The 20,791-nt window shown below is 36.8% G+C and overlaps 1 protein-coding gene across 1 annotated transcript in view; it reads left to right on the top strand.

Moving 5' to 3' along the window:
• LOC107569210 (neurexin-3b-beta) overlaps positions 1-13,172 on the top strand; it is a 76,209-nt gene extending 63,037 nt beyond the window's left edge. The window contains exons 6-7 of the mRNA XM_016255231.1: positions 2,786-2,864; positions 12,192-13,172. Coding sequence (XP_016110717.1) covers positions 2,786-2,864; positions 12,192-13,147 — 1,035 coding nt within the window. The 3' untranslated portion in view covers positions 13,148-13,172. The remainder of the gene's footprint in view (positions 1-2,785; positions 2,865-12,191) is intronic.
• The last annotated feature ends 7,619 nt before the right edge of the window (positions 13,173-20,791 follow it).

Genomic DNA, 20,791 nt, shown 5'->3' with positions numbered 1-20,791 from the left:
GAATAGGCCAGCACATTTAATCATATAAAGACTTTAACATAATAGTTTGATGTGTGTCAAACTAATCCAGGTCTACAGTGCATCACATGGTCAAAGACCAGACAACAGTTGGTTTTTCATGTTCTTGCATGGACTTTTACCTCAAGTCTACCTTTGTAATGTATTTACACAAGAAACTGAGGACAACACAGAGGCATAGGCTACAAAAATGTAATTATAATGTTAATAAAAAATATTATAAAGTGTTATCTATAGGGTACAGTGAAGATATGTATGTTGAATCACTGAATAACTTACTAAATCAGTTAATTCATTCATTCATGTTCATTCATCACAAAAAAAGCTTTTTTCCCCCACAAGAATCTGGAGGCGTTGATGCAGACCATATGTTTATAAAAAGGAATTACATCTATAGAAGTGACTGACTCCTATAAAACAGACCAATATATTACTTCCGCAGTCTTCTGCCATGTCGAGCTGCTTTCCAAAAGCTGGTTCTCCTACCAAATGGGCACTGACTGCCCCTGTTGCATGACGTCATTTGAATTTTATTGGTTAGGCATCAACCCCTTCATTCCCACCCCAGCCCTAGCTCTGCTCTCCCGTGTATACATTTACAAGTGCACTAGTGAGTTTTGCTACAGGAATATCGCGAAATGAGTAACAAAAGTCAAAGCGCTAGGATTTGAAGTTGTACTGCCAGATCTGAGAGGTTGTAAGTGATGACTTGTGGTTGTACAGCGAGACTGAAGTAAATTGCAAAAGTAAATATGTTGTACACATTTGTGTCTGTCATTTTGTTTATGTCACAATGTCATTTTACACATTCGTAACTTTTAATCTGCAACTTTGAATTCAAAACACAGGTGTTTTGTTTATTGTCCCTGCATGCAAATTGAGAGATTCAGCTTTTCACATCAGCGCTGTGAGTTTAAATTTTAATTTACAAGTACAAATGCAAATTGAGAGATTCAGCTTTTCACATCAGAGCTGTGAGTTTAAATTTTAATTTACAAGTACAAATATGTGTACAAATATGTGTACTTAATATATGACAAGTTCTCACATTCAAAACAATACGCTCTCGAGTTTTGCTACCTTCATAGATGATGCAAATGATGCCACCTTAAATTCCTACCTTGAAATCTAGCCCTAATTAAAGGTGACGTAAGCGATATCTGAGAAATGCTAAAAGTTTACCTTTTAAACTTCAACCCCAATCCTAACCCTCAGCTTTACACATAATCTCTCCCAACCTCCATCCCTAAATTCTAACCCCTACCCCCAAAAGTTTTTCTAATCTAAACTCTCAAATCCAATACCCAATCCAGATCATGGGGACGGATTCATGGAAAAATCTTTTTAACTTCTGTTTTCTTCTCATTTTCTAATTTAAGAATAAAGTTAAGTATATTTTGTGTTCCCCAAAACATTTATTAAGAATGTTCTTATTTTTTCTTAAGATGTTCTAAACACAAAAACTTAAAAATATAACAAATCTATTCGCAACATATAGGCTGATACATATTACTGTTTACTAGTGGATGTGCTTGAGAACTCTGAAGTTACACTAATTATAGATAATGTAAACAATGATCGGCTATGATTATGCATGACGTGATTTTTGTACTGAATTCAGAATTCAGTAACGACTCCAGTCAAATAGGGACCTCATTGTTGATTTTCTAATTACAACATAATTTTCAGCAGCATCCAGCTCCATCTTGAGACACGCTCTTTAAAAATAATTATTTAAAATATACAGTGCATTTAGAACCGCACATTCTGAACTCCTGTCAAGCCAGTCTCCTGTCTAGAATAGTGTGTTCTTATATGCTGATAAAATGAATCAGGCGTTTTAGTTGGTGTGACATCTAAAAAATTCTTAGAGGTGGGTCCCCAGAGTTAATTGCCATAGAGGAAAACCACACATGGTGCCAGCGCTGTGATTAGGACACAAAGTTCAGACATATTTACCTATGCAGTAGTTCTTACCCTAAAATTTGATTGATCGGTAGTAATGTAATCGGACTTGGATAGATCACATTAAGATAGGAACACTAGCATTCCAGCATCCCAAGACATATTCAGTATTTTGGTGGTGAGTGTCTCTCACTCAAACTATGAGCAGATTAGAACAAATATACTTTTCCCGACAGCATCCTCTCTATCCTAGTACGTAGCCGCTTTCCCAGGCTCCAGCTGAATTCTGTTTCATTAGCCTGTCAAACTCAATAATAGTTAGAGGCCGTCCTCTCACCGAGCACTGCAAACTCAATCAGTGCTATGATTTCATAACCCTTGCTTTGTGACAGGGTTTATTTTATCGAGGCACCGATCCACTCTGATTAACAGGCTGTGGGGTGGGGTGTGGGGTGAAATACAACACTGCCAGAGTGTCCAGGCTGTGAGAGAACGAGAAGGCGGGAACAAGTGTGTTCATAAATCAGAATTGTGGGATAGAGGAAGGTGCTGATGAGCGAGCAGAAGGCGAGCGTCCAGAGATGGTGATGATCTGTGACGGCCCATGAGAAGCTGGAGATGGTCGGAGATGTATGAAGAGTCAGCCACCATAAATAAACCCAAATAGAAAAACAACCCTGACATTTCAGTCCCCGGTCTGCTGCCCTTGAGAAATAAGGGAGAGAAGTAAAATATAATGCTTGCTGCAATGATGCGTTTTCATTGTTTTTACCCATGATCCTCTTTGTATTGGTAGATTTGGCTTCACTTAAACCTTTGTTCTTTTTGTTTTGTCTCCACACGCCTCTGGCTGAACCAGCAGACAACAGATGACATTGTGTCCTCTGCGGAATGTTCCAGCGACGACGAGGATCTGGAGGAGTGTGACGGGGGACACACAGGTGGGATGGATGTGTTATGGTTGTGCTTGCTTAAACTTGGTCTTTCAATCTCTTCTATTTGAATTCTCCCTCTCAAAGCATCACCCCCCATAACAACCCAGTGTAACTTCAAAAGTGTCACTAAAAGCAATTTTTCTTACTCAAAAACTATAGCAGTAAAAACACATGTCTATAGTGATATAAAGTGGTATATCACTGATGTACAATAGTATTTGGACACTTAAGTCACAATAAATGTCTGTATGTTACTGGGTTAGAATAAAAAATATCAAACCAAATGGCATCTGCAAACAAATGGTACTAAATGTTTTCTCAGGACTTCTGAGGATTTACTTTTTTTTGTAATAACTTTTAGGTAAAAGTCACTTGAATCCAATACATTAAATGTGGACATGTTCCATTAATATCTGACTTACAGAAAGCGTCTGTCAGTTAATTACATTTAAATTAGGGCTATATTGCATATATTAAAATATATAGATATTAGCTTCCAAGTTATGATATTTTTAAAAAATTGCATTATTGCAGCAGATGAAAGAAAAAGAATGCGGTTTTCTTAATTTTGAACAGCATATCTATTATTATTTAAATAAATGTCACTTGCTTTGATATTTTGTTGTCTATTGTGCAGTGACATTGATACATTTTAAGACGTGATTTATGTGTCCAAATTCTGTTCTATTTAAGTCTGTGGGCTGATTTCTCTGAATCAGTTTACATGCGAATGATATTGTGATGGAATAAAATGATCCAGGAAGTATTGGGCTGTTTCAGAGTTACACTTGATTATGGGGTCGAACGTCAGTAACATGGTTGTGTGTTTATACTAATTTTGTCCTCTCAGCGATCAACAGAGGGCCAAACTTTATGACAAAAGTACAAAATTAGTATCAAACTCCATGTAGTTCACTCTGATGCTTCAAAATGTATCAATCCTATACACAATGGATTTCTTGCAGTGCGTGTGTGTGTGTGTGTGTGTGTGTGTGTGCGTCTTTGACAGATGATACATTTTGAGTTGTTTACAAATCAAATAATAATAATGCTTTGAGCATAGAGATTTCTGATGTGTAGCGGACTAACTGCAACAGAAACAACTCCTCCTTCCTGTTTGTTCCTTTGTTTCCTCACATTGAAGGCTTGCCTTACGTTAAAACATCTAATAGAGAACAGATATCTTCGAATTTCTGTGCTCACCTTTCTCCACACATAGCCTCTGTTTCCTCAAGGTTAAACAAACATTTTTGTGCAGTATAACTATGACGTTTTAATTGGTATGGTTAAGATAAAACATCATTTTCAGAGAAATGGGATTGGGATTCGCTGTAATAGTCAGACTCCTGCCGTCAGCCATCGCAGTATATGAAACCCTGCTGTTGATTTTAGTGCTTACAAGGCCATTATGGATGCAAGGCTTGTTTGGTTTATGAAAGTCCGATGGTCTTCCTGCTGCCCTGTACTGGTACTTCTTAACCGAAGGGCCTTTAATTGCTTCTAAATGTCATCAGAACACTAATTAAGGCCCTTTAATTTACCTCAAACCACACCCTATGTTACACAAAACATATGTCCTGTGTTGACCAGTTTTTTTAAGCTTCCACTCCTAAATACACCAATTAAAAATATGTTTGCTGGCATCATGCTTTGATTGTTTATATTTTCAGTTGTAAAAATGACTTCCAGCAAAAACAATGTTTTGTTTTCAGAATTTTTAAAGCGTGTCATACCCGTTTACCTTGCAAGTTAGTATCCATATGGTCCGTCATTACCTTTGACTTTACAGATGGCCCCTATTTATTTGTTTGTTAATTTTACTGCATATTTTTCTCAAATTTACAAGGTCACTCTGCTCATTATAGTTTTGAAACCTGATGGCAGACAGTTGTGCTTTGGATAAATTCTCCCTAACTGTGTTAAATCTAATACCATCCCCAAGTCCTCTCAAATTCAATGGCAACAGGAAGTATGCTAAGGGACAGTTCCAGTGTTACCTTTCATTTTTTCTCATCTGACATTCGAAACGAGTACACTTAGCCGCAAACCACCACACTCATATGATTTCATGTTGACACAGAAATTCACATCATCAGTCTGACCTTCAGTTCAGATTTCTTGGACAGTTTGCATGATCCTTTCTTTTCTGTTCTGTTTTGGTTGAATCTGACATCTTCCTACTGTATCCACTCTTTGACATTCCATTCATGTGATTTGGGTTTATTTGCTGTATTTCAAAGAATTTTCTCTTTTTTACCCTCTTGGGGGGCTTTTTCTTTGATGTCCTCATCATTCCATTTTCCAGGATTAAAGCTGATCCTCTTGTTTCGCCTCATCTTGTGCCGCATGGAATTTTGGTGGTTGGAAAAAAAAAACTTTATAATTCTCTTCCTCATTTTTATGTTTTGTGCCATTCGGCTAAAATTAAACATCCCCACATTCTATACAACAGGAAATAAAAGGCAACAAAATCTTTTCTTGCCATCATATGTTTTATTTATTATTTTTGCCTTGTGCAGGCAACCCCATTCTGTCTCAAGAAAGTTGTGTGTGAAAGAATGACCACTCCCCCCACCCCTCCATCCCTGATCTCATCTTTATTTCTGTGCCTTTCTGCATAGACATGTCTGTTTGAATGCAGATGGCATAAAAAGACTTTTATTGCCACAAAGTATATCTGTTTTTCTATTTGTTGCTACTGATCAGTCGCATTTGACGCATGCATTGATTGCAAAATAACTGATCCCCAATGGGAGATCTCCATCATGACTCTTGCATGGGTGTTACTGGCTCCATCTTTTGTGCTTCTCCATCCATGAGTTTGCTAACAGGCTGACCATGTGTGCTGTTATCATCTGTCTATGTGCCGATGTCGTTGTCTTTAAATGTTGATTGCTCTATCTGTCTGATGTCTTGCTGATGTTGTTGTTTCCTGTATTTTTTCTGTGAAACACACTAATGGGAATTCCACAAAAAGGCTAATAAAACATTCATACCAAAAACAGGGATTACATTGGAATTTTGAAGATAGATAATCCCTAAAATATTACAGTGATTCTAGTGTGGCAATACAGGCCAGTTTGCCATGACATGAAATAAACAAATAAATTATCGGTTTTACAAATCAACCGGCTTGTCATGAAGTTTAAACAAATATAGTGCATAGAAGCTAACCCGGGGTCATTGGAAAAACGTGCCTGTGGTGACATTTCTGCAAAACAATATTTTGTTGCTTCTTGCAAGTGCAATGCTGTACCAGAATAGCTTCCGAACAAGTGTACAACAGAAAAGCCATACATATAAATTGAATAGTAAAAGTGTTTTTTGAGGTCATAATATAGTATTGTGCTTTATTAATCGATAATCTGTCCCTGTAATACAAATTTGTGAAATAAAAGGTTTTTTTTGTTGTTGTTTTTACTGTAGAGAGTGTTCATTTCATCTGGAAACTGCAATGAATTGTTTATAGGTGCATTTTTGGAGTTAGAGGTACGTTTTTCCAATGAGCCTACATGTATTTTGATAGAAGCACAGCCACAGTGTATAGAAAGAAATCACCTATACATGGTTTAATATGGGTCGCATATTTTAAAAAAATCTATTTTTGACATCCATACCTCAGCTTTAGGATAACCAATAAATAAATGAAGTTTATGTTCTGAATAGATCATAGGAGTGAACTTTCCCTGAAGACTAAAAATAAACTCAGTCAAACTCATGCACAAAGGCAACTGACACAATTCCGAGGACTTGATGTTTGAATCAAACAGGGGAAAAAGCTGGCACCAGTGTAGTTCAAGAAGGAAGAGTCTTTTAAAGTAAAACTGATGTTGTAAGATCCCTAAGGTTTCATCATGCTGTCATCGGCTCAGTTGATTAAGATGGAAAAACAGTCTTTAAAGCAAGACATCAATCAGGAAGAGTATGGAGAGGTGCACAGAGAACATGAGACCCTGAGGAATGGGTCACTGAACCACTGACACGGGCTGAATTTTGGTGTAGTCAGGCCCCATTGGGCCGGCTGTCACTTTGAAGAAGCTCTCAGATCAGTTTAAGGTTTAGTTGACACATTTAGCTCAATGGCCATACAACAAATTGAGCAGCAGACAGTGGTCGCATGCCTCTGGCTGAGGATATTAATTTAACACCTTGGGTCACATCGAGATATGATATGATGAAGTTGCAGCAATCTGTGACACTCCAAGCCAAAAGATCCCTTGGAGAGACATTTAGAAAGACAAACTAGATAAAACAAAACCACAGCAACTAAACCTCACAACTGGGAAGGCCAACCTAATTGACCCTATGCTAAGCCCCACCTTAAAAAATTACTAAAAGTAATTACTTCAGGTACAATCAACCATTATTGCTGGGGCAGTGTGACATGAGACAAAAACAAATTTTTTCATGTATTTACGTTTTGAATGTATTTAAGTTGTTGAATGTTATTAACTTAATAATTAATTTACAGATGATAAAGAGCTCATACTACTTTAATTCATGCATGATTTACTGTAACAGAGGAGAGCGGAGCTCAGAGATTGCCCAGTCTGATGCTTTGATGATATGTCATAAAAGCCAGTTCTTGTATCCCAAGCTCTGTGCGGAGATGCCCTGCCCCTATTTCCTCAGCACTTATGCGGACTTCTCCTTTCCCACATGTTTTAGTTCTTACACTGGTGATGAGTTAGCAGAGGCTGAGGTGAAGGAGAAGGAGAAGAACAGTCGCAGGTCGAGCACAATGCACGGCTGACACAAAAGGATTTGACTACAGTGAGCTTTCTGAAGCACAGGGGCCAGCTCACACAGACTCTTCTTTTAGGGGATCAGGCAGGTTTAGCCCCACACACCTGCGGCATTCATCACTGTTTGGCAAGACTCAGCGAAAGCAAAATGGTCACGGAGCTTAGACACGGATATCCATACCGAGGACGCTCGGATTTGGTTGGGGACACAGGAGAGAGAGAGCACTACTGTGAATGTCAGCTGTTATGGTTAATTTATTTCGCTTCACATTCTCTCTGCTCTGAAAGTTCTGCACAGAAGACATTGTTTTTTTGAGAGTGTTAACAGCTGAGAAAGAGGGTGGCCCTTCAAATTTGTTTACAAGAATTAACTCCTGTAAGCAAATGCAGAGAACACTGCAATCTATCTGAGCTGGAGGCTTAATGCAGTGTAGAAGTGTTTGCTTTGTAATGGAGCTTAGCCCAAAGAACATTTCCTCCTATCTCCGCTCTGCAAAACAAATATAGTCCCCTAAAACAAGCACACAATGTTTGCGCTGAACTAAAACACTGTGAAAATTATCATTGCTTGTTGAAGTGCTAATATAAGATTAAAGTATTTACCAGGTCACGTGGGGATCCACTGTGGTGCTGTCTTTGTGCCTGTGGTTTTAATAGATGCTTTCATCTTGATGAAATCATCTGAAGCAGCCTTTAAAATCACTTAGTCAATAAATTAATTTAGCTCAGGATGGTCCAGCGAATCAGTAAACAAGGCTATGATAAAGCAACCTTTTTGCTGGTTGCTATACGAAGCTCACTAGATAATCAACTATTAAAAACCCATGGTCAGGCACACAAGATATTAATCTCTCACATGCACTACATACATACAAACATGAATATATTTATGTAAATGTATTACACTCTTAAAAATAAAGGTGCTTCATGATGCCATAGAAGAACCTTTTTGTCTAAATGGTTCCATAAAGAACCTTTAACATCTGAAGAACCTTTCTGTTTGACAAAAGGTTCTTTGTGGCGAAAGAAGGTTCTTCAGATTACAAAAAGGTAAGAAAGAGATGGTTCTTTAAAGAACCTTTGACTAAATGGTTCTTTGTGGAACTAAAAATGGTTCTTCTATGGCATCGCTTGAAGAACCTTTTGAAGCACCTTTATTTTTAAGAGAGTATGGTTATTCAATATATCTGTTAAATGGTTTCAGTCTTATACGAATGCCATTTTATGGAATTCCCACAGTCTTTATTGTCATTAATGTTGAGCGATCGGCTGTTGGTTATGCAATGATCTCTGCCAAATATTTCTGTTCTAAATTGGCTTGATACATTCAGGATTAACATTATGCTCAAATGGTCATAATATCAATAGGTCTTTATCTTTGTATTGAGATTTTGTTGATTCACCTGTATGATTCATGTTGGTACAGGTGTATACAATATCCCACAGCCTTTTGCCTATGAGTTTCTCAATATCCTGTAACCCTGTTCTCAGCCCTCCTGATCCCAGCTTGCAGTGCTGTGCTTCTACTTTCCCTAAATGCAACTTGTTAAAAAGCATGATATCACCTTGCAGAGAAAAAAAAAAGTGATTTTCCCTCTTTTCCTGAAATACATCCTTGCTTTGTGCTGTCAAGCTACTAACAAGAGATTTACAAAAGAAAACTAATAATGGTATTATTAGTTGCGAAGGTGGTGACAGTACAGTGTCCCTCTTCTGTTTGACTTCACTATGTGCTTTCTGATTATTTTAATCTTGATAGTGTGAGAGAATTTTCAGTTATTTCTGTGTTTTTATTGCTTTTGTGTTTATACATGTATACATATATATCCTCTGGTTTGTGTATATTTATATATGTATATATCTATCTATCCACTGTATATGTATATCTAAATGTTTTTGTATAAAATTATTCAAAAGAGAATTCAATCCAAAATGCTGCATTTCCATAGTTTTCACGAATCAGTATGCTGACTAGAGGCATTTGGAACATTTTGGAACAAACAAACACTTGGATTTTAAAATCAGTTCTGTGTATGTTTTTATACAAACCTAAAATTAAGTAGTAATAAAAAATGACCGTGAGCTGTCTGTTTGATGTTTGTATGAAGTGTATGAAGTATGAAGTGGTCCAGATGTTTGGCTCTCAGCATATCTCTGGTAATGGTTTTTGGATGGAATTCTCCTTCAAAGTTCAAATAATAATACATTGGTATATTTTTTATTATTATTTCTATACTGGTTCTTGTTTAGCTTCTCTCTTTTTTTCTTGTTTAGCTTGGTCAATATTTAAAAGCATTTGAGAACTGTATACCTGTATATACAGCCATACAGTATATATATACGTGTATATATATATATATATACATACACATCATTTTTATCAAGAAAAAAAAAAACAAGATGCTAATTCCTCACCACTATCTACTCCAAATGTTCAAAGTCAGTTAAATATTGATCAACATTTTTCCCAGTTTGAAATCTGACTTCTAAATTGTTGAAATCTAAATAAAAAAAATGGAAACTGCATGGGACAGAAGTTGCAGCTTAGGGTCTGTAAGAGTGTCAGTCTTGAGAGTGCTATATGATCTGGTAGATGGGCATGTATATGCTCATTGTTTGTATATCCCCATCCCTTCCTTACAGCCCAAAGCTCTATTGCCGCCCGACCGCTTCGTACCGCCCTTACATGGACATGGCAACTGACGTACACGTTCACTTCCATCTATGTCATTTCCTACCTAGTCTGTTCATAGGCCTTCCTCTCCCTCTCTCTCTCTCTCTCTCTCTCTCGCTCCCTCTCGCTCTCTCTTATCTCTATCTCTCTCTCTATTTCTCTCCCTCCCTCTTTCTCTCTTTTGTCCCTCCCCTTCTTCTCTTAGCAATGGTACAGTATGTACAGTCATTCAATTGTTTAAAGAATTCATTTTTAAAAAATAACAAAGAAAATATGTATCTGTAGATACTTCAAAGCAAAATCATGTTAAAAAAAGAAAATGTACAGTTTTCTTTTGAAGAGAAAAGGATTTATTTATCAAAAAAGAACAAATGAGCAGAATGGTGAAGTTATTTTTCATGTCATGGTGTGAATGTATGTGTCGTTGCCTCCCTGTATCATCTTGTTTAAGAAAAAAATATGATAAAATCAGATGATAAATTGATTGCCTAATTAAATCATTACAGATTAACCATACTTATCCCCAAGCATTCTTACACAACTTTCTTAATTTTTTGTAAATGTTTTCTTCCTGCCAAAATCCTGCGGGCAATTTGTTGATGTAAGTCACAGAACTGATGGTATGCTTTCACCTTTTAATGAATTGTTTTATGGGCTTTTTTTTTTGACTAATTTTCTTTTTATGTACTTTACTACTCTCTTTTTGACTCTATGCATTTGGTTTGTGAATGTTTCTAGTGCTTTGCTCTAACCATTAACCATTGTTTGCATTGCTTTTATTTTTCTTTCCTCTCCTTTTATTTCTTTTGGTCCATTGTTTGAGACCTGTGTTGCCTTATAGTGCCCTCTGTTTGTAATCAGCAAAGCCACCTTGGCGTAAGTTTGAGCAGATTCAACCACCATCTGAATGTATGACTTGTAAAAAAAAAAAAAAAAATCTTCAAGAACAAGTTCAATTTATAATAGATCTCCTTCAAGAAAAAAACAACCAGAACATGTTTGTGTAAATCAATCATAAGAACATTGGGCCTTATTCAGTAAATCAAGCTGAACGCAAGTTTACCTAAAATGGTTTTACATTTTAACTAAAATTCAGTCTGTTTCAGTGAAGCCCAATGTGTTTGTTGTTCTCAAAAAGTAAACTGTCTCTGTCAAATTGAGTGATGCGAATTGTATATGGTATGACATAGTGTTCACATAAAGCATTCAGGTGTTGTTGAACTGTCATATGACTTGTGCCATTGTGGCAATTTTATAAGAACTGTCAAAAGGCAATTGGCTTTCATCTCAAGTGTGACAGACTTGAAAGAGAAAATAAATAAAGTGATTTTCTCTACAGTCTTGATAAGCCGCTCAGAAAATTAGAAATCTCAATACAATAATTGTATTTTTTGGGAGTGTTCCATATATTACGCTCTTCATTGGTCTTATGTTCGTTGATCCAACAGGATGCTTAGACATACATTTCCTAAATGAATTCACAACGTGAGCAGTTGCTCAAAACGGATCGGCTCAGTTTTGTATTTTAACCTTTCTACACAAATCTACACGTAGCAATACAAAGATGTTCATGGTTTGCTTGTATCAGTCACTCTGAGTTGCAGGGGTGCAATAATTTTGAGTGATCGGTGTTCTACGTAGAGGTCCGTTAAACAGAGTATGCCAAAAAGAAAGTTCAAGACCCTGCATGTCCCTTCAAGCCTTTTGATAAATTTACCTCGCATTTTTACATTTCTGTTCTCTCTTTCAGTTCTTTCTTGGTTTGTTTTGGCCATTGGTTTAGACGAGTGTTTTTTGTCATATTTCTTTCCAGATGTTCTTGCTTTGCTTTAATTGGTCATGTACAGTTGCCTGTTTGCAAGCTGCCAAAGTTGAATGGACACTAATTTCCTTTCTTTTTCTTCTGCTTGCCAGGAGGGGAGTTAGTTATCCCTGTTCTAGTTGAGGATCCCATAGACATCCCCCCTGTTTCCACTCGTGCCCCTTTCATCCCCCTTCCCCCGACCCTTCACCCCGTCCTCACCATTATTGAGACCACCAAAGAGTCCCTGTCAATTGCCACCGAAGCGGGGGTACCTTGCTTGTCGGACCAAGGCAGCGATGATTGTGATGATGATGATGATGGTGATGATGGTGATGGCTTGGTGATATCGGGGTTTGGCTCTGGGGAGGCCTTCGACTCTAGCCTCCCCCCTACTGACGATGAAGATTTTTACACCACCTTCTCCCTGGTAACAGATAAGATCTTGACCACGTCGACCTACGAAGGTGGCTACAAAGCTCTCGCGCCCAAGTGGGAAGTAAAGGACTTTAAACCTAGCAAGGCCTCTGAGGCAGGCAGGACTACGGCCATCCCGCCTCTGCCTGACTTCAGGAGCTCAGCGGCATCACCCGTCACATCTGAGACCGCTCCTAAAATCCCAGCTGGGAAAATGAACAACCGTGAGATCAAACCCCAACCGGACATAGTGCTACTACCACTCCCCACCTCTTTCGACATGGACGGCACCAAACCGAGGGGGCCGTACATCACCCAGCCCATGTTGCGCACCATCCCTAGTGCTCTGCCCACCGTGCCAGGTATCAGGAGAGTGCCTCCTGGTGCCTCTGAGGTAATACGTGAGTCCAGCAGCACTACGGGTATGGTGGTGGGTATCGTCGCTGCTGCCGCCCTGTGCATCCTCATTCTCCTCTATGCCATGTACAAATACAGGAACAGGGACGAGGGCTCCTATCAGGTAGATGAAACACGGAACTACATCAGCAATTCCGCACAGAATAATGGCACAGTAGTCAAAGACAAACAGCCCAGCACTAAAGGTGCCAGCAACAAGAGACCCAAAGACAAGGACAAGGAATACTATGTATAAAACAAAATCTGAATGACAAAACATAGACAGAATAACGTCTGAGAAATCTTGAACAGAAAACAGTGATTTTACACAGAAAATCCTTTAAGAACTCAAACACATTGAGTCAAAATGAACCCATTTCCAAGTTATGTGATTTGAAGCACACTTAAGCATACGGTAAGCATAGGGAGAAGGCAAATAGGACTCTGGGGACCTTGATACCTTACTTTCTGTCTGTTTGTGGGACAACGCCAGTGTAAAATATCTCATTGTTACATTGTTATCCCTCGAGTGACTTTCTGAGGTACAAAATCCTTGGTGTAAAAAAAGACGAAGGGAAAAAAAAACAAAGCAGCCCTTGTCCATTGTAACCCTGTACAAATCAACGATGATCATGGGTAATGGTCATGATTTTGGACATGCATGTGATGTGTGTGATGTAGTACTGATATCTTTGCAAAGAGGAGAACCAGAGGATGTTGTTTTGGAGATGCAAAGTGGGAAAAATTGCCATAAAACAGTACTTTTCGAACCCACGCTGGAGAAGTGTTCCATTAAACAAATGGTATGTTTGTCTTTTTTATTTTTTTATTTTTTCAGGGGTTTACTGTGGAAAAATTACTTCTTTTTTTTTTTAAATGGTATTATACTCATTTTTCCTTCGTTTCTGCTTTTATTTTTCATCCTTTTCTCTTCCGGTATCTGTCAAGGACTATTAACATTTGTATTCTGATTGAGCTCTGACATGTATAGCCAGATTCAACTGAAACGCATCCATCTTTTACAAATTGAAAATGAGACATTCAACAATAAATTCAGGAATCCCTCTTTAATTTTAACTTCTTAAGTCATATGCTACACACAATTCGCATATGGATCAACTGAACAAAGTATGACGACTGAAGGAGGGCTGAAATATGAATTTATTTGAGGAAGACAAAAGTGTATATTTCATGTTGTCACAGTCATCTGTGTCAAACAATAAATATGTTTACATATTTTATTACATCATAGATGCAGTACTTTGTAGCTCATTATTGTACATAGTTGATTTTGACATTTTCATACACTCTTTCTGTACAAATTTAACAAACACCTTTGTTCATTGCAGTTCATCCAGTGAAGTCCAAAAGTCTGAGCACACATTGAAAATCTGAAGCAGGGAAATGAACAGAGGGTTTCGGGATTTGGGGAGAAAAAACAAATAAACAAAGTAATATTGTGAACAATGAAGAAGAAATATTTAAGGTTTCTATGTTGCTAATCAGATAAGATAATTTGTCTAACTTCAAATCTGACAAAGGGTCAGATTTCCCTGCTTCCATTTATGTACACAAACTAATTCTATGATATTATTTTATGACAACAAATTAAAAAATGGATAAATGCAAAATAGAAGAATTTTACCTCTGCGGTCCCAGACGTTTGGACACAACTGTACCTGCATAAAGTATTATGGAAGAGTATTGTATGTTAATCTGTCTCGATGGTGTTGAGTCAGATGTTTGAAAACCATAAGACGTTAACTGGTAGAAATCACCCTCCACACAATCAATGCTCCATGTTATTTTACAACTGATTGTTGTTTTCTATTTAAATAAGGTTACAAGAGCTCATAAAATAAAGGTGGATGATTGATTGGATTCATACTGCCACCACATTTCTGAAACTCACAATTAATTATTTTTAGTCTGCGTCTCATTGTGTATTTATGATTTTCACCATGTTGCGCTGTTGTCGTGCAGTCTTCTAGGTTTGTTGCATTCGTGCTGGCAGTAGTTGCAAATCCTCCTTTTTTCTCATGTATATTCATTCTTTTTTATCATCACAGCGCTCAAGAGTTGTGTGCTGTAATTTTGATTTTGTGTTCTTTTTTTTCAGTTCATCAGTTATTGTTTTCACTCTTGACAACTATGTCCAGCAATAAAACGTTCCCAGTTGTTTTCAAGGCTAGTGTGAAATTTTCTGTTTCTTATCCCAAGTTTCTGACATTCCACTGGATTGTGATATTGCAAATCATTATTCATTTCTTGATTTGTAAATACTTTTTATGGTTGGAATTTCTATGGTATTTTTTTAAGAATTTCTGCCTATGGGGAAAAAATACTTATGGAGAAAATTAATCAGAAATACTGTTAAGGCGGCTAAAAAAGTGGACGGATATGCTGAATATATTAGCTCTTTCCTGCAGAGCATCTACTAAAGGTAGTACTACAGTACTAGTAACATTTTAAATCTGATTCTGGTCATCGAGAGAACAGTGAAAAAGACGTAATGGGTTACAAATCTATCTGCATTAACTGGTTAAGTAACTTTGACCGTATAGCTAATGGCATACGGTAGAGTAGACCAATAATCAATAATACAATCAGTGTCTATATTAGAATTTAAAGTCTATTCTAAGTGTAACTGACTTTGAAAAACAGATTAATGATCACACTGTCATTTAGAAATGTAACACTTCCCAAGTGGAAACAGCATTAAGCAATTATATTCTTCCTCCTTTCATTATCTCCTGATTTATTTGACAGTCCCTCTGCATTATTAAATGATACATGGCCGGTGCATAATGTGAACGGAGTTATATCTGATCAGTGTTGTGGCTAATGTTGATGAATGAAATGAGAGCATGCAATCATCTTTCCTCATCATACTACAGCTGGATCCCAAATGGAGCATTTGATGAGCTCTCATCAGCACTAATAAACGTCGACTTAACAAGTGCTGGCCAAAATTGGGGAAAGCTGCAATTATGAGCACTTAAGCAATGACATCTCAGACTGATGAGTTTAACTAAAGAAATAGTTCACCCCAGAATGAAAATTCTGTTATTATTTAATCACCCCCTCATGTCAAGTTATTTTTTATGGAATAAAAAAATGTAAGAATCTTCATACACATACATATTTTCCGTATCCTGATATTTGCCAAATCCTGCTGGGAAATGAAATCAGCATCTTCAAAAAGCTGGTCAGCAGAAGGAAGCATGAAGTGCTCCAAAATTTCTTGGTAAACGGGTGCAGTGACGTTGGTTTTCAAAAAACACAATGGACCAACACCAGCAGATGACATTGCACCCCAAATCATCACAGACTGTGGAAACTTAACACTGGACTTCAAGCAACTTGGGCTATGAGCTTCTCCACCCTTCCTCCAGACTCTAGGACCTTGGTTTCCAAATGAAATACAAAACTTGCTCTCATCTGAAAAGAGGACTTTGGACCACTGGGCAACAGTCCAGTTCTTTTTCTCCTTAGCCCAGGTAAGACGCCTCTGATGTTGTCTGTGGTTCAGGAGTGGCTTAACAAGAGGAATATGACAACTGTAGCCAAATTCCTTGACACGTCTGTGTGTGGTGGCTCTTGATGCCTTGACCCCAGCCTCAGTCCATTCCTTGTGAAGTTCACTCAAATTCTTGAATCGATTTTGCTTGACAATCCTCATAAGGCTGCGGTTCTCTCGGTTGGTTGTGCATCTTTTTTCTTTCCACTCAACTTTCTGTTAACATGCTTGGATACAGCACTCTGTGAACAGCCAGCTTCTTTGGCAATGAATGTTTGTGGCTTACCCTCCTTGTGAAGGGTGTCAATGATTGTCTTCTGGACAACTGTCAGATTGGCACTCTTCCCCATGATTGTGTAGCCTAGTGAACCAAACTAAGAGACCATTTTGAAGGCTCAGGAAACATTTGCAGGTGTTTTGAGTTGATTAGCTGATTGGCATGTCACCATATTCTAATTTGTTGCGATAGTGAATTGGTGGGTTTTTGTTAAATGTGAGCCAAAATCATCACAATGAAAGGAACCAAAGACTTAAACTACTTCAGTCTGTGTGCATTGAATTTATTTAATACACGAGTTTCACAATTTGAGTTGAATTACTGAAATAAATGAACTTTTCCACGACATTCTAATTTATTGAGATGCACCTGTATATTTCAAGTGCCATGAAAGCATATGAAAGGCATTTTTGTAAATTTTTCATTTCCTTTTCCCTTTTTCTTTCTTTGTGTAACTGAAAACTTATTGTGTGTTGTCAAAAGACATGCTATAGACCAGGGATTTTCAAACCTTTTAATAGTAAGGAATATTGAATTAATTATTAAAAGAATTATTAATTGTAAGTTTGGTTAAAAAAAAAACTTTTCTATTTATTTTTTTATATATCTTTTTGTATGCCCTTACAGTCCCCTGGAGTCTCTGATATTCCATTAACTAATCCCTCAGCATTTTAGCAAATAATTCAAAAGCATTGAGAACTGCACACAAAAAAATTCCATGGTCTCAAAGACTTTATACCCAGACAATGAATATAATTTAGAATAAAAAATTACAGAACAAAGCTTCATTGTTCAAGGTTTTGTCTCAAAATTGTACTCTTTTTGTCTTTTCTCACTTTTAAACTGGCAGTTGTTAAACACCAATATGGCCTCTGTCGCCTCTAAGAACGATTTTGTCTTGTCAAGAACAAAAGCTTGTTCCTTTTCCAGCATGTTCAAACAAGCGGTTTCTTGGAACGAGCTAATCAAATATGGCAGCTGAAATATGGAACAGATGACCTAGTAGCTTTGAAAAGGTCGACACCCCCTATGCACAGGAATATTTACCACCCCTTCTCAAGACAACCACTGTATTTTTCCTTTTTTTTAATTCTTGTATTAACTTGAAGGGATATTTCACTAAAAAAATCAAAATTTTATAATCGTTTGCTCACTCTGATGCTGTTCCAAACTTGTAAGGCTTTCTTCCTTGTGTGGAACAAAATAGGATATTTAGCAGAGTAGTGGATAAAAGCAGAAATGGCTGGGGTAACTATTCACTTATTGTACATTCTAAGGAAAAGATCAGCATGACAAAATGCTCGATATCATTTTCTTACAATAAACAAGAAAGTCAGGTTTAGAACAATATGAATGTGAGTAAATGACTTTAAGTTTTGAGTAAACTAATTAAATTGTATGCTTTTGTCTATGATTTTGTTGGATACTGTACGGAGCCTTGTAAAAAGTACGTCCACAATCTGCCATAAATTTTCATATAACTATCTCTCTTAGCTCTATATTGCAGGTAGTCTCAGCACCCCTTTACTGCTGTTTGTCACAGTGCAACCTACTGCACTGAGTCATTTTTATTCTGGATTTGAATCAAACACACTCTAAAAAAGATTGTTTGGACGCAACAAAAAAAATTTACGCAACAGTTTACATCATTTTTTTTTTGTCAAGTCAACTTCTGAAATTAAGTTCAACTAGTAAACTATATTGTGCTATATATACTTAGAACAACAAAATTTTTATTCATTTTAATAATTATACATTGTTTTTTCACATTGTTTTAAATTTGATTCAATCATGGACACTGATTACAAACACTACTAAAATATTATTTATTGATGGAACTACACTTAATGCTGCCAGGAAACCAATCTTTTAGCAGTTTCAACTAAATGCCTTCTGATTGAAACAGCATGTAAGACAATGTCCAGTGAGTCTGTTCTCAACCTAAGCAAACGCTCTACTCTTCAGCACAATGGCAATCTCATAAAAACCACCAACATAACAGAAACACATTTAAATACTAAAAGAACCGAACAGTGAACATTAATAAATCTCCTGTTCTGATCTTAAATAGCAATGCTTAAAATATGAGTTTATTTCTACATTACCGCTCATTATTCAGTCACATGCAAAGCATGCTGGGAACCTAAAACGTGAACTTGAAAAAATGAAGTTATGGAGCTAATTACATTGTTAAAAACATTATTTAAGTTGTACTAACTCAAACTAACACAGATATTTAAGTTGAAGTTACACACAGTATTACGTTGATGTAATTATCAACATTTAGATGTCAGGACAACTCATTAAAAATTTGTTAAAACTTAAAATATTTAATTAAATCAATAAATTTGAATTTTTAACTTGCACTAATGCATTAAATTAAGTAGTGGCAACAGATCCACTGAATTATTGTTTTGAATGCAGAAATGACATCCTAAGAGACAGATTTCTACAAATAAAAAAGTCACATTTTTGTCATTTACAAGGCAAAATCCATTCCAACTCGATCCATATCAGCAAAACAAAATTTACACAACTTTCAGTAGTTTGTATGCTACCCTTTTGCTTCCCAAGAGCACCTTGACCTTTTGTTCAAAGGATTTCACATTCAATGTCACAAATTTGCTTATTTTATTAATGAGTTAGTAGTGCAGAATCCTACATTATTCTTTATTTTACATCAGAATCTTTCTTTTCCCCCAATATTTTAAATTCCAGATTTTCAATGTAATCATAGATTGTATGTTAATGCAGACAGTTGACTGTCATAAAAATATAAACTAAATTTGCATCTGGGCATAATGCCTTGTGTTCTCGTGAAACATGAAAGAGTGAAAAGGATGTGGAGAAGATGGAGAAAAACCTAGCAATTCAAGGACTTGTCGTGGCACAGCTAGGACTGACAGTGATATATTTTGTCCGGGAGGCTGCGGTTTTGCATTCTGTAGTGTGATTGGATCCAATGAGAATCCCAATGAAGCTGCCAGCATTGCAGCCGAAAACTGGCACTGAAATCAGTCCCTTTTGATTTCAGCTTGGGTGACGGAAATGCGTTATCAGCAGGAGCCCACTGTAATAACGTATCCACCCACCAGCATCAGCTTCTGTACAGCTGCTTCTATACAACAGGCTAAAGAACTCACAGCACAGTACAGTGTCAATCCAACTACTTTATATGAACAATAATGGACATTTTTTAAAATAAGGTTTGAGTACAACTGTCGCAGCAGAATATGGACAGGTCTTTGAGTATGCGTGTTTGTGTATTAAAGAAAATTAGACATGTCTCCAGGATAGTCCCAGCTGAGTGAGCCAAAAAAGACAACTGAAATGACTAAATACAGTGAGAAAATGTGAAGACAGTGAAATGCTGTTTTATCATTCATGTTTTCGTGTTTTGAATATGACTCAACTGTATGTCACTGAATCACATTTGAATGTATTTGACTAAACCTCATTTTCAACCAGCATCCAATGTCATTCACAGCAGAGGAATGTGGGTAAGTGCCTGGCTGACATTAGTTTATATGCATCTTAATAATCCTTTAATAATCCAACTGAAAGCAAAATGGAGAAAAGTAAAAAAAAAATGTAAATGATCCGAGTCATTTGAATCCATCATTTGCAGTCATGTGGCTAAAAATATTATGCTTTTATTAACAGTTCAATATAGGTTTTCGTTTAGTTTTGTATTTAACTTGCTTTGTTGCCTTTATCTAAATTATGTCAGTACTTCAAGGTTGCCCTTATACTTATTTTACCAGTAAAGTTCCTCATAACTTGCCAATAAAGTTGTTAACTACTAGCATAACAATGTCAATAATTTGCACAGAATGAAAAATTCTTCATAAATCAACTCAAATAAATCAGGAGATAATGAAAGGAGGAAGAATATAATTGCTTAATGCTGTTTCCACTTGGGAAGTGTTAAAGAAAGGAAGTGAAAAACTTCTAAAGTGTGTACAAGCTGCATTAAAATTAAGGAAACAATGTCCTTTTATGTTTAATTCTGTAAAATGGTGTATCTGCACTGTATATGACAGCAGAATATGTCACGTGCATCCAATGTTGTGTAGCGTCTGGACCACTCAAACACACAATAC

This window comes from Sinocyclocheilus grahami, unplaced genomic scaffold (assembly GCF_001515645.1).
Source record: "Sinocyclocheilus grahami isolate Dianchi unplaced genomic scaffold, SAMN03320097.WGS_v1.1 scaffold1323.1, whole genome shotgun sequence".
Taxonomy (NCBI): domain Eukaryota; kingdom Metazoa; phylum Chordata; class Actinopteri; order Cypriniformes; family Cyprinidae; genus Sinocyclocheilus; species Sinocyclocheilus grahami.
Note: the sequence above shows the minus strand (reverse complement) of the source record. Positions and strands in the feature narration are given on the sequence as shown.